We start from the raw sequence: 13746 nt of genomic DNA, 5'->3' as shown, positions 1-13746 counted from the left end.
ATATGTCAATTAAAAATATAATACAAAAGAATTAACTAGGCAAAAACAGGAGTGACAAGTACTCCGAAGAGAAAATGATGCATGCATTATCCCACCCCAATTTTTAGATATTTGAGATGTACCCAATTTTGTGATAATAGAAATTATGCTACTTCAAGCATAGAGACTTTTCATGTTTTAGAATCCTCTACTCTCATAGGAAAAATTCCCATGATTGGGACATCTGGATCAAAAATGTGAGTGTTTTTTAGTGTTTTTGAGACTTGTTACCAAATTTCTTTCCCAAGGTATTGTTTTAATGAAGATACCAAACAAATGTATTCTCTACACCCTTGTCAGTACTGGAATAGATAAATATTCATGTATGTATATATACACACTTATATTTCTAATACTATCCATCCATCCATCCATTCGAGATGTACCAAAAAAGATATTTTGACTGAATGTAGAATGGTTGAGTGTTAAAATCAGTATTTTGTCAAAGTGAATTTCTCTTTGGTGACAGACTCATTATGAAAGAATCAATATATTTCAGATTTTTAATTATTATTGTGGTCTTTATAGTTTGGTATCAAGTGCAGGAACAATAATTTCTCAGCACTGTCAGCTGCTAGATTGCCACTCTGGTCACTGTATTTACATATTTGTGAGGTTAAACAGATGCTCACTTTCAACTGGCATTTTAAATAAGATCAGTAACCTTTTTGTTCATAGCGGAATGTAATTCAGGAAGAAGCTTTTATAGAAATAACTGTGTACCTGGGATTCATAGCTTGGCAAGTCTCAAAAAAATCCCATGTCTTTAACTAATGAAAACGGTTCACAGTCTGTAGCAATCATTTTGACAAGCTTTTGCTTCCATTTTCAGTCTCCGTAGATTCATGATGATAAGGAATTGTCCTTTTAAAGCATTTTGGAATGTCTGTTGTTTTGAATTTCAGTTAGTGAGAACAAAATGTGTCCTAGGTACTTCATCATTTTCTAACACTTGCTTTTTTTTCTTCATGCAGTTTTCATTTTTTATTATATCTGGATTAAGGAAAATGCATTGGGAATATTGTTGTACATTATTTTTTGGAGTCTTCCCTTCTAATTTAATTTAAAGGTGGCAAGTTGACATTTTGCTTTTAATTTATTCTTGTAAGTTGTGAACAATTGCCAAATAGGACTTTTTCTTAAAAGACTCATGGCTTAAGTGGAATTAAATAAATGGAAATTAAATACAACTCAAAGTTTTTTTTTTAATGTCCTGAATGCTAAGATAAAAAACAATCCACACTAACTAGAATTATGATTAAAATAGTATCTCTGTTATTCTTTCATATATTACTTGAATTAAAAATATGTAGGCTCAAAAAGAACATATTATTATTCTTAATGTTTCATAGCTAACACATTCTCTCTTAATATTTGTATTAGTTATTGGCCTACTTCCCTGTTTATTTTACCATTTACGTGCACTCTTTTTTTAGACATGTAATTTACAGTTTTAATAATCATTGTTAATTATTACAGCACTTTTCTCTGGCAATATTAAATATAAACATATTTAAATAAAATGATAAAATATTAACATTTAAAGCACAAAAAGAGATTATTGCTTCAAGTTACATCTAGAATGCATAGTTACCTGTCTGATTTATACTACTGATATTATTAACAAGCTAGATGTGATGGTCATCTATATAATCACTGTGTCATTGATCATGCACAATTTCTTGGATGCCAACCATATAAGACTGAAGTGGACAGTCAGTGATCTAGTCTTTCAAAGGCTGAGATTGAACCTGAAAACAAATAATAGAGTTGGGCTAAAAACTGAGACCAATTTTGGTACATTGTGTGTAACTGTTCATTCCCAGTGTATTAGCTGTTAAAAAGATCTTTACAATTATTTTTAAATTTGAATATCTTTGCTTAGATACTTCTTGTACAGCTCAAGGCTTCATTAATTCTTTTAAAAAATGTTATAGAAAATTATAAACATATGAACAAGTGGATTGAATGGTATAGTGAATCTCCATGTCACATCATTCAGCTTCAACAATGATCAACTTTTGACCATTGTTTCCTCTATACTCCTACCCACAAACCACCCCCTGTGCCAGATTGTTTTGAAGCAAATCACAGACATCATAATATTTCGCTCATAAATATTTCAACATGTATTGCTGAAATAATAAAGATTTTTAAAAATCCTGTAATACTATTACCATGTCTAAAAATGTTATTGTCTTAATAATTTCAAATATGTAGTGTTAAATTTTCCTGATTATCTCAAAAATTTTGTCTTAAAGTTTATTTAAATCAGCTTCTAGATATGATCTGTACATTATAACATTTTTTTTAGATTTGCTCCTCTATCCTCTTGTATTTTGTAATTTATTTTTTGAAGAAATTGTATTGTTTGTCTTATAGTCTGAATTAGGCAGATTACATCCTGGTGGTGCCATTCAACATATTTTTCTGTTTCTTGTGTTTCCAGTAAATTGATAGTTATATTTAGGGACTTGATCAGATTCAAGTTCAATTAATTTTGGCAAGAACACTTATTGATGGAAGTTTTGTGCTCTAATCTTTTTCTATTACAAATGGTACTGCAGTGAATAGGTTTGTGCATATATCTTTTATACTTTCACCAATATAGTTTTCAGATGAATTTCTATAAATGAAGCTGCTAGGTCACCGGATAAATCCATGTGAAATCTTGTGATACATCTCCAAATTCCCTTCTGTGGGGGTTGTATCACTTTGTATTCCCACTAGCAATATTAGAGGGAACATGCTTTCTTTAGTTTCACAGAGTGTTTTGTTAAACAACTGAGTTTTTGCCAATCCGATAAATGAGAAATTGCATCTTACTGTAGTTGTTTTTTTCTTTTTATTTGTGTTAACAGTTCTTAATTGAGTTATAACTCACATGTAGTAAAATGTATATATCTCAAACGTACATCCCAGTGACATTTGACAAACATACACATACATGTAACCAGTTGTCTACTAGTTATTGACATCTGTCTCAAAAGATGGATCTTCTGATTCAAAGGACTTTTGTAATATTTCAAGATGCCTATTTAGGTTTTATTATCTTGGACCATCACAATAAGTCATATACAGGAAACCTCTGGTTTCTAAGTCTTTTGTGAATTCATTGTTTTGTCATTTTTCCAGAGTATTTTTGAATCATCAGCATTCTGCACAAATTATCATCCACCCTAAGTATTGACTTTATATGGCATATTGCCCAGTAAAATGAATTGGAATCACCTAGACATCTCTCTGTTGGTAAAGATAGAACTTTAAATCTTTTTGCTCTTTTTAAGACTTTATTTTATTTTATTTTTTCATTTTTGGCCCGAGGATAGAAGGGGAATCAATGAGTGAATTTATAAAAAAAATCAGTGTGTTGTGCAAAATATTGGAATTGTCTAGTGAAAAATATTAGCTTTATTTTGACTTTTATTGTCTACGTAATTGGACTTTCCCTGCGCCCAAAGGCGAGAGCATTGATTTTTTTTACAAACTATGAAAATGTGTCCCCGTCTTTCACCAATGTATTTTAATTTTTTTGTACAATGTGTACCAAATATGCCAAAGAAATCTAATTTTAAAATTAGATTTTAAAATTAATTATATCTGTTGCAACAAACTTTAGATCCTGTGTATGGTAAATGGCTAGAATGAGTTTTAAGCATTCTTAAAGCGAACATTAAAATGTCAGATTTTAGAAATACTGTTTACTTGTATTTTTTGGTAGGTAAAATAGAGACTGCTGAATGTTTTTCTGCAGTGTCCTGTGCTTTTAAAAATGTACTTCCCTCCTAAATTTTATAATTGTAACACTCTTAAGACCTTCTTAGGAAAATATTTGACTTTGACTTTGTAGTTTTTAAAAGTAATCTTTGGGTTGTTTTCTTATATCCCTAATTTTGAATCAGTAACCAGAACAGCAGAAAGATAAACTCAAGGTTAAAGCAATCAGTGAATGACGGCTGGAAATAGCATGCATTATAAAGATTCCTTTTTAGAACTTGTCTTCTGAAGTCTTTACATCTCCAGTATTGATCCTTTAAAGCTTGTAGGGTACTAAGTGCTTTAACAGCAGAGAAATTATGAAAAATGTGTATTTCATCAAGTTTCTGATTTACAATTTTGTAGTTTAAAATTGTTAATATGGAATACTTGAGTTTGGAGTACACATGAGTATCAGTTAGAGTCTAACCAGGGAACAGACATCACTTGAGGATTTGGAGTAGAGGGATTTTTAATGTAGGAAGATGGTTATGCAGGTGATAGCATGAGAAGGCAGAGGACTGGGAGGCAATACAGAAGTTGACAAGAACAGGAAGTCACTGCCATCCGTAGGTCAGAGGGGCATACAGAAGAAGCAAGGCCATGCCACATTCCTGGGGTGAGGTTACCTAGAGATAGTTGGAACGTAGCGGAACTGTTCAGAGAAAAGTTGGGGCAATGGATATGAGCAAATGCTCCTGGAGACCCTGTGAGAGTAGAGAAGGCAAGATGATGTAATCCTTCGGCTTCTCCTTTCTTCCCTGCCTTCAGTCTCCCATGCCAGGGTCTTGCTTTGGCTGAAGCCAACCGATAGGGCTGCCTGAGAAACACAGGCTGCTCTGTGAGATGGAGCAGATCAGGCAAACAGCCAGAAATGGATCTAAGGCAAATAGATCCAGGGCTGATATAACCTTTCAGCTGAAACCCAAAAGCATTCATTATGTGCTACATTTTTTAAAAGTCATAAAATTGAGGAAAAAATAAGTTCAGTTGAAGATTTAGATTTCAATGTTACATGATTTTTCATATTTCTTTAAGTATCATCAAATAAATATTTGCTTAAATTAAAAAATTTTGTTTACAAAGATGTACATAGAGTTGAAAAATTAAAATTGTGTGTTCAAGGTCATATTTCTAGTAAATGTTGAAGCCAGGCCTCCTAAAAAATTATCCAATGAATCTTTCCCATCTTATGCTGAGGGATCAGATAGAAACCAATCTAAACATCAAGGTTCTTTGTTACTCTGATGTTTATGAGCTTTATGATCTTGACAACATCTTTTAACTTCTCATACATTCAATAAATATTGTCCTCCAAAAATGTGAATAAAGATGCCTATTATAGCTGACAGGGAAGATAAACCCAAAAGGGTAGAAATGAGACCTCTTGAAAAATTTTCTGGGGTGATATGAATTAAGGTATTATTTATTTCATGTATGGAAAATAGAATGACTTCACCTTTAATAAGTACTTTAAAAACAGTTCTTAAGGTTGTCAGTATTCCTAACTATTTTTCTTTCTCCTCCCTGCTTTAAGAAATCAAACTTATTTTAGGTAGATTTTGTGTTAGAAGATGCACTAATAAGAATTTAAAAAGAGCGACTATTTAACTTAGAAAATTCAGATTAAACATTTCTTTGTGAAAAACACATTCTGAAATCTTTGAAGTTGCTCCTCTTTTGTTCCTCCAAATCTAGATCAGAAAAGCAATGTTGACTTCAAAGATATCCAAAGAACAAACACTAATAAAACAACACAAGCAAGTGTGGTGGCAGGAATACCAGAGGCTGAATGAAGTCAGGTAAGAACTGGAGGAAATAGTTAAGAACATGTAGGAATTACTAGGAATCGCATTTATCTCGTCAGATGTTCTATAATGTTCCATGTTAATTAACCATTGCAATAAAAAATTTAAAGTTACAGTTTGAATGTGAGTTAAATTAAAATCCTTTCATTTCCTCAGCTTAATCTGAAATCCAATGAATATATTAATATGGCTTTTGCCTCCTTTCGGAAAGAAGATAATCTTCTGTATGTGCCAATCACTTCCACACTCCCACTCTCATACTTGTATTTACTTGTATCATACTTAGCATATTGGATTATAATGTTTTGGTTACATGTTTTTTCTTCCCTATAAAGTGGTAGAGATCCTATCCCAGGCAAACATCTTATCATATTCATTTTTATATAGTAGAATACATAGGAGAGATGTAAATGCTTTTAATACATGGATGTATTGAACAAGGAGTTCAAGTTGCAAATGGTTTCCGGGTGTGACTGCATCATTACTAACTTACTCAAGTTTGCTTTTTGACTTTTGTTATTATTTCCTGCAGTCACATAAAGATAAATTAAAATGAAATATTGCTTCTACAGTTGATCTTAATTGTAATCTTTGAAAAATTAGTTTTTTTCAAAAGTCAAGGCAAAAAAAGAAGGCAGATGTGTTTCTCCTTCATTTATAGCATATATACTTCTTTTAGTGATGATGTTTATAAAGTGTGCTTTTAAAATGTGCATTTTAAAACATTTATATCAAAAGAGGTAATTTCTGTGGTCTTATTCCAAGTAAAGTTTCTAAATACCATTAACTTTACTTTTGACTTAGGTATTTTTCATGTTGATTAGTTTCTTATTCTGGCAGGTGACTCCTCTGTGAAGTAGAAGGCTTATAATTGAAAGTGGTTTTACATTATTGTGTAACTTAAAACATAGAAAAACAGAGTTATATGGACTTCATCACCATACATCTACTATAAAAACAATGAAATTAGACCCATCCCATCCCTCAAAAGTCACCTTTTGTGGAGAGAATGTTTCAGCCCATTGGAATTTTTTTTTTTTTGAAAATGTGCATAACTTGAAACATGACAAAAAGGAAAGCCATTAGGAAGCTTTAATTATGGTGTTCACTGATTCCAGTTCAAATGTAAAGGAAGACACTGGGTAAACTTTTTTTTTTTTTTAATCTTGGCTATTCCACATCTTTCTTACTGTGTATATTAAGTTGTTCTTAAGGTAGGTAGAAGAGATGTATATATATCATGATGGAAAATAATTCTTTTGGCTGACCTGGAATGACACAAAGAAAATGGAGGTGGGGAACACTTAGGTAATGATAACCTTAATGTCTCAGAACTTCTAAGGGCTGAAAATTGGACAAAATGAAGAATTCCAGGATAAGTTTCTGTGTTATTCTAGAATGCAGGCTAATTTCAATTTGTGTTCGGTGCTACTGAAAACTAACAGCAATAGGAGATAAGTTAGAGAAATGACTACCTTGTGGAGAATTTAGGGCCACCAACAAATTAGAAGTAGTTAAAGTCCTAACAGTGTTTGTCAACCTTTAGAAATCGACATCCCATTTTAATAAGTAAGATCCTATGCCTTACCATAAAAGACAACGTTTAAGAATCTCAGGCAGGCAGAGGATAAGGGCCTACAATGACACCTAACGTTTGTTAGGTAATTTAATATGTGCCAGGTAATACTAGATTGGGCAAAAGCCACAATTATTTTTGCACCAACTGAATATGTTAAGTCCTTTACATGTTTTATCTCCTTTAATATTTACAATGACCCTACAAAGTAGTAGTTATTGCTGTCTCAGTTTTACAAATGAGAATCTTGTGTCTCAGATAATGAAAGGTATTTGTAGATCGTAAATAACCTAGTCTGTGTGGAGCTGGGATTGGAACGTTTGCCCCTAACTTCTGTGCTCTATGACCTTGGAGTTGAGTAGCTTTTTCCTTTTTCTACGGGGTTCTGTTTACGTCAGCTGAGATCCAACTGGTCTAGCCTTGCTGGCAAAAACAAAACAAGTTTTGCCAGGGTGTGATGGTGCATACCAGTAGTCCCAGCTACTTGGGAGGCTGAGGCAGGAGGATCACTTGAGCCTAGGTGTTCAAGTCTGCAGTGCGTTATGCTTGCACCTGTGAACAGCTACTGCAGTCTAGCCTGGGCAACATCGTGAGACCCCATGTCTAAAAACAACAAAACAAAATGAAAACAAGTTGCCAAACTTTAATTCTTTGTAATCTGTACTAAGAAAACTAGACAAAATTTTCAAATGTAAAATTATGTTTAATATTTACATTTATACCATTTTATTTAAATTGTGTTATGCTTAATGAAACTATACCCCTTGAGGTTTTTGATATACTTTCCCAGAGGTACTTTCTCCATTGTTTCATTCTGGTACCACAAAGAATCCCTTAAGTTTTTGTGTGCTCGTTTGCCCAGATGACGTAATAATCTACTCAGTGCAACCACCTGCAAATAAGACACCCTGGTGAAGGGCATTTTTGAGCCTTCAGGTGTCTACCTTGGTACAGGTTCTTATCCTTCCGGAAAGGTGCCAAAGTTCTAGGTAGAGAATCAGTCTCCTCAGAACATCAAAAATTACCCATATCTTCATTTTTTTTGGCAGTTTATATGCTCTGTTATGACTTTCTGGGTGCCGAGCTAGATGGTTTTTAAGTGCTATGTTTTTGGTTAAACAAATCTGTTCTGGAATAACTTCTGGTTTGACTCAACCATTATGCACTCATCCTCCGTGTAACAGTTGCAAATGTGATCTTAAAAATATTTCTGGCAGAAACTACCTGCTGGAAAAACAGACAGTGAGGTATCATTTACAATATCACCCCTCCTTTATACGTTTAAACAAAAACCAAATCTTTGTCCCATGTAAATTGGCTTAGAAAATTATGACACAGCACTTTGGGAGGCCGAGGCAGGTGGATCACCTGAGGTCAGGAGTTTGAGACTAGCCTAGCCAACATGGTGAAATCCTGTCTCCGCTAAAAATACAAAAATTAGCCAGGCATGGTGGCGCATACCTGTAGTCCCAGCTACTTGGGAGGCTTAGGCATGAGAATCACTAGAACTCAGGAGACAGAGGTTGCAGTGAACCGAGATTGTGCCACTGCACTCCAGCCGGAGTGACCAAGGGAGACTCGGTCAAAAAAAAAAAAAAGTATTTATATGTATATATATGTACATACTTGTGTACACATATATATGTATACATATATAAGCTCATGAAGATTTGTTGTTCTTATTAGTATATTAAAAATAAAGTATACTTCCACCCCTGCAATTCAGGGTCTCATTCTTTCTGAACTTTAAAAATTACCTCCTTGTTGCTCTAGGTTTGTCTGACACCCTCCTCTTCATATTCCATCTCTATTGTTCACATCTCCTTCTGCTCTATCTTGCTGTCTTGGGAATCTTTCTGAAACATGGATCTGAGGAAGTGAGGTAGCCTACCGACCTTCAGTGCTTCCCAATGCCCCGGGCCCTCTCCACACGCAATGCTAGGACCTGCTGTGGGATGGCCTTTGCTCACGCTGTTTCCTCTGTCTGAGCCTATGCATCTATCTCAGTGTCTAGCAAGGACTCAAGCCATGTTAGGAATTTAGTACATGGTTTAAATAAATGAATGGATTACAAAGCCATATTCGATTAAATATCTCTTTGGTTATTTTTTAAAAACCTAGATGTATGTTTATGATTGTAACATTTATTGAGATCACATCTATTTCAGATATAAAATGGAATCTGAAATAAAATCCCTTCTCAATGAAGAGAACATTGGAAACGAATGTCTTTGTGACCTTACAAATTTTGGTAAGATTTGTTTAATCCTATATTTAAAGGGGAGTTTTATTTTGAAGAATGAGAATGGGCCACTCACTTCATGTTCTTTTAATATTAACTGCCATTAGTTTTTTTCTAAAGGAATCCCCAAATAAATCTGTACTCTAATGATCTGTTCTTGGAGACACTTAATAATGTGTTCCTTTGATTCCATTTTGTTTCACCATAGAGCAAGAGCTATCAGAACAATGGTGCACATATCTTAAAAATGTGATAAATCCTATTCAGCAGCTGAGAGCAGATCTAAAATACAGACAGCATCACACTTTGCAGCATTCACACCCACATGTTGAGTTTAACTCTGTGAAAGTATTGGAAGAGGTTAGTATGTTACCTTTATTTTCGATAATGTAATACTTCATTTTTGTCCCAACTAGAAGAGTTTGAGATAAGAAACAAACATGTGTGACTTGTGTATTCGTTAATATTAATATGTAATTAATATCTTAAATAGGTCAGCTAATTCTATCCACTAAATATTTTTTTGAGTTATTCTTTTACATGTGTGTATATATATATATTTTTATTATACTTTAAGTTCTAGGGTACACGTGCACAACATGCAGGTTTGTTACGTATGTATACATGTGCCATGTTGGTGTGCTGCACCCATTAACTCGTCATTTACATTAGGTATATCTCCTAATGCTATCCCTCCCCCCTCCCCCCACCCCATGACAGGCCCCCAGTGTGTGATGTTCCGGACCCTGTGTCCAAGTGTTCTCATTGTTCAATTCCCACCTATGAGTGAGAACATGCGGTGTTTGGTTTTCTGTTCTTGCAATAGTTTGCTGAGAATGATGGTTTCCAGCTGCATCCGTCTCCCTGCAAAGGACATGACCTCATCCTTTTTTATGGCTGCATAGTATTCCATGGTATATATGTGCCACATTTTCTTAATCCAGTCTGTCATTGATGGACATTTGGGTTGGTTCCAAGTCTTTGCTATTGTGAATAGTGCTGCAATAAACATACGTGTGCATGTGTCTTTATAGTAGCATGATTTATAATCCTTTGGGTATATACCCAGTAATGGGATGGCTGGGTCAAATGGTATTTCTAGTTCTATATCCTTGAGGAATCACCATACTGTCTTTCACAATGGTTGAACTAGTTTACACTCCCACCAACAGTGTAAAAGTGTTCCTATTTCTCCACATCCTCTCCAGCACCTGTTGTTTCCTGACTTTTTAATAATCAGCATTCTGACTGGTGTGAGATGGTATCTCATTGTGGTTTTGATTTGCATTTTTCTGATGGCCAGTGATGATGAGCATTCTTTCATGTGTCTGTTGACTGCATAAATGTCTTCTTTTGAGAAGTGTCAGTTCATATCCTTTGCCTACTTTTCGATAGGGTTGTTTGTTTTTTTCTTGTGAGTTTGTTTGAGTTCTTTGTAGGTTCTGGATATTAGCCCTTTCATCAGATGAGTAGATTGCAAAACTTTTCTCCCATTCTGTAGGTTGCCTGTTCACTCTGATGGTAGTTTCTTTTGCTGTGCAGAAGCTCTTTAGTTTAATTAGATCCCATTTGTCAATTTTGGCTTTTGTTGTCATTGCTTTTGGTGTTTTAGACATGAAGTCCTTGCCCATGCCTATATCCTGAATGGTATTGCCTAGGTTTTCTTCCAGGGTTATTATGGTTTTCAGTTTTATGTTTAAGTCTTTAATCCATCTTGAGTTAATTTTTGTATAAGGTATAAGGAAGGGGTCCAGTTTCAGTTTTCTGCATATGGCTAGCCAGTTTTCCCAATACCATTTATTAAATAGGGAATCCTTTCCCCATTGCTTGTTTTTGTCAGGTTTGTCAAAGATCAAATAATTGTAGATGTGTGGTATTATTTCTGAGGGCTCTGTTCTGATCCATTGGTCTATATCTCTCTTTTGGTACCAGTATCATGCTGTTTTGGCAATGCGGGCTCTTTTTTGGTTCCATATGAACTTTAAAGTAGTTTTTTTCCAATTCTGTGAAGAAAGTCATTGGTAGCTTAATAGGGGTGGCATTGAATGTGTAAATTACCTTGAGCAGTATGGCCATTTTCATGATATTGATTCTTCCTGTCCATGAGCATGGAATGTTTTTCCATTTGTTTGTGTCCTCTTTTATTTCATTGAGCAGTGGTTTGTAGTTCTCCTTGAAGAGGTCCTTCACGTCCCTTGTAAGTTGGATTCCTAGGTATTTAATTCTATTTGAAGCAATTGTGAGTGGGAGTTCACTCATGATTTGGCTCTCTGTGTGTCTTTTATTAGTGTATAGGAATGCTTGTGATTTTTGCACATTAATTTTGTATCCTGAGACTTTGCTGAAGTTGCTTATCAGCTTAAGGAGATTCTGGGCTGAAACGATGGGGTTTTCTAAATATATAATCATGTCATCTGCAAACAAGGACAGTTTGACTTCCTCTTTTCCTAATTTAATACCTTTTATTTCTTTCTACTGCCTGATTGCCCTAGCCAGAACTTCCAACACTATGTTGAATAGGAGTGTGAGAGAGGGCATCCCTGTCTTGTGCCAGTTTTAAAGGGAATGCTTCCAGTTTTTGCCCATTCAGTATGATATTGGCTGTGGGTTTGTCATAAATAGCTCCTATTATTTTGAGATACATTCCATCAATTCCAAACTTATTGAGAGTTTTTAGCATGAAGGGCTGTTGAATTTTGTCAAAGACCTTTTCTGCATCTATTGAGATAATCATGTGGGTTTTGTCTTTGGTTCTGTTTATATGCTGGATTATGTTTATTGATTTGTGTATATTGAACCAGCCTTATATCCCAGGGATGAAGCCCACTTGATCATGGTGGATAAGCTTTTTGATGTGCTGCTGGATTCGGTTTGTCAGTATTTTATTGAAGATTTTTGCATCGATGTTCATCAGGGATATTGGTCTAAAATTCTCTTTTTTGGTTGTGTCTCTGCCAAGCTTTGTTATCAGGATGATGTTGGCCTCATAAAATGAGTTAGGGGGGATTCCCTCTTTTTCTATTGATTGGAATAGTTTCAGGAGGAATAGTACCAGCTCCTCCTTGTACCTCTGGTAGAATCTGGCTGTGAATCCGACTGGTCCTGGACTTTTTTTGGTTGGTAAGCTATTAATTATTGCCTCAATTTCAGAGCCTGCAATTGGCCTGTTCAGGGATTCAACTTCTTCCTGGTTTAGCCTTGAGAGAGTGTATGTGTCCAGGAATTTATCCATTTCCTCTAGGTTTTCTAGTTTATTTGCGTAGAGGTGTTTATAGTATTCTCTGATGGTAGTTTGTATTTCTGTGGGGTCGGTGGTGATATCCCCTTTATCAATTTTTATTGTGTCTATTTGATTCTTCTCTCTTTTCTTCTTTATTAGTCTTGGTAGCAGTCTATCAATTTTGTTGATCTTTTCAAAAAACCAGCTCCTGGATTCATTTATTTTCTGAAGGGCTTTTGTGTCTCTATCTCCTTCAGTTCTCCTCTGATCTTAGTTATTTCTTGCCTTCTGCTAGCTTTTGAATGTGTTTGCTCTTGCTTCTCTAGTTCTTTTAATTGTGATGTTAGGGTGTCAATTTTAGATCTTTCCTGCTTTCTCTTGTGGACATTTGGTGCTGTAAATTTCCCCGTGCACACTGCTTTAAATGTGTCCCAGAGATTCTGGTACGTTGTGTCTTTGTTCTCATTGGTTTCAAAGAACATCTTTATTTCTGCCTTTATTTCGTTATGTACCCAGTAGTCATTCAGGAGCAGGTTATTCTGCTTCCATGTAGTTGAGCAGTTTTGAGTAAGTTTCTTAATCCTGAGTTCTAGTTTGATTGCACTGTGGTCTGAGAGACAATTTGTTATAATTTCTGTTCTTTTACATTTGCTGAGGAGTGCTTTACTTCCAACTATGTGGTCAATTTTAGAATAAGTGTGATGTGGTGCCAAGAACAACGTATATTCATTTGATTTGAGGTGGAGAGTTCTGTAGAAGTCTATTAGGTCTGCTTGGTGCAGAGCTGAGTTCAATTCCTGGATATCCTTGTTAAGTTTCTATCTTGTTGATCTGTCTAATGTTGACAGTGGGGTGGTAAATATTCCCATTATTATTTTGTGGGAGTCTGAGTCTCTTTGTAAGTCTCTCAGGACTTGCTTTATGAATCTGGGTGCTCCTGTATTGAGTACATATATATTTAGGATAGTTAGCTCTTCCTGTTGAATTGATCCCTTTACCATTATGTAATGACATTCTTTGTCTCTTTTGATCTTTGTTGGTTTAAAGTCTGTTTTATCAGAGACTAGAATTGCAACCCTTGCCTTTTTGTTCTCCATTTTCTTGG

At 34.9% G+C, this 13746-nt stretch overlaps 1 protein-coding gene across 8 annotated transcripts in view; it reads left to right on the top strand.

Annotated features, from left to right (window-relative positions):
• The window catches only part of LOC105493206 (coiled-coil domain containing 148), a 285928-nt gene that overhangs the window by 105023 nt on the left and 167159 nt on the right, over positions 1 to 13746 (top strand). For 7 of the 8 annotated variants that reach the window (XR_011609794.1, XM_071072801.1, XM_071072803.1 and 4 more), the window contains 3 exons: positions 5494 to 5597; positions 9348 to 9430; positions 9630 to 9781. Coding sequence is in view for 7 of the 8 variants with exons in the window: in XM_071072801.1 (XP_070928902.1) it covers positions 5494 to 5597; positions 9348 to 9430; positions 9630 to 9781 (339 nt within the window). In the remaining variant the exon portion in view is untranslated. Of the gene's footprint in view, positions 1 to 5493; positions 5598 to 9347; positions 9431 to 9629; positions 9782 to 13746 lie in introns of those variants that run through there. The other variant, XM_071072806.1, reaches the window with a different exon arrangement.

The sequence above is a fragment of the Macaca nemestrina genome, chromosome 11, assembly GCF_043159975.1.
Source record: "Macaca nemestrina isolate mMacNem1 chromosome 11, mMacNem.hap1, whole genome shotgun sequence".
NCBI classification, from domain to species: domain Eukaryota; kingdom Metazoa; phylum Chordata; class Mammalia; order Primates; family Cercopithecidae; genus Macaca; species Macaca nemestrina.
Note: the sequence above shows the minus strand (reverse complement) of the source record. Positions and strands in the feature narration are given on the sequence as shown.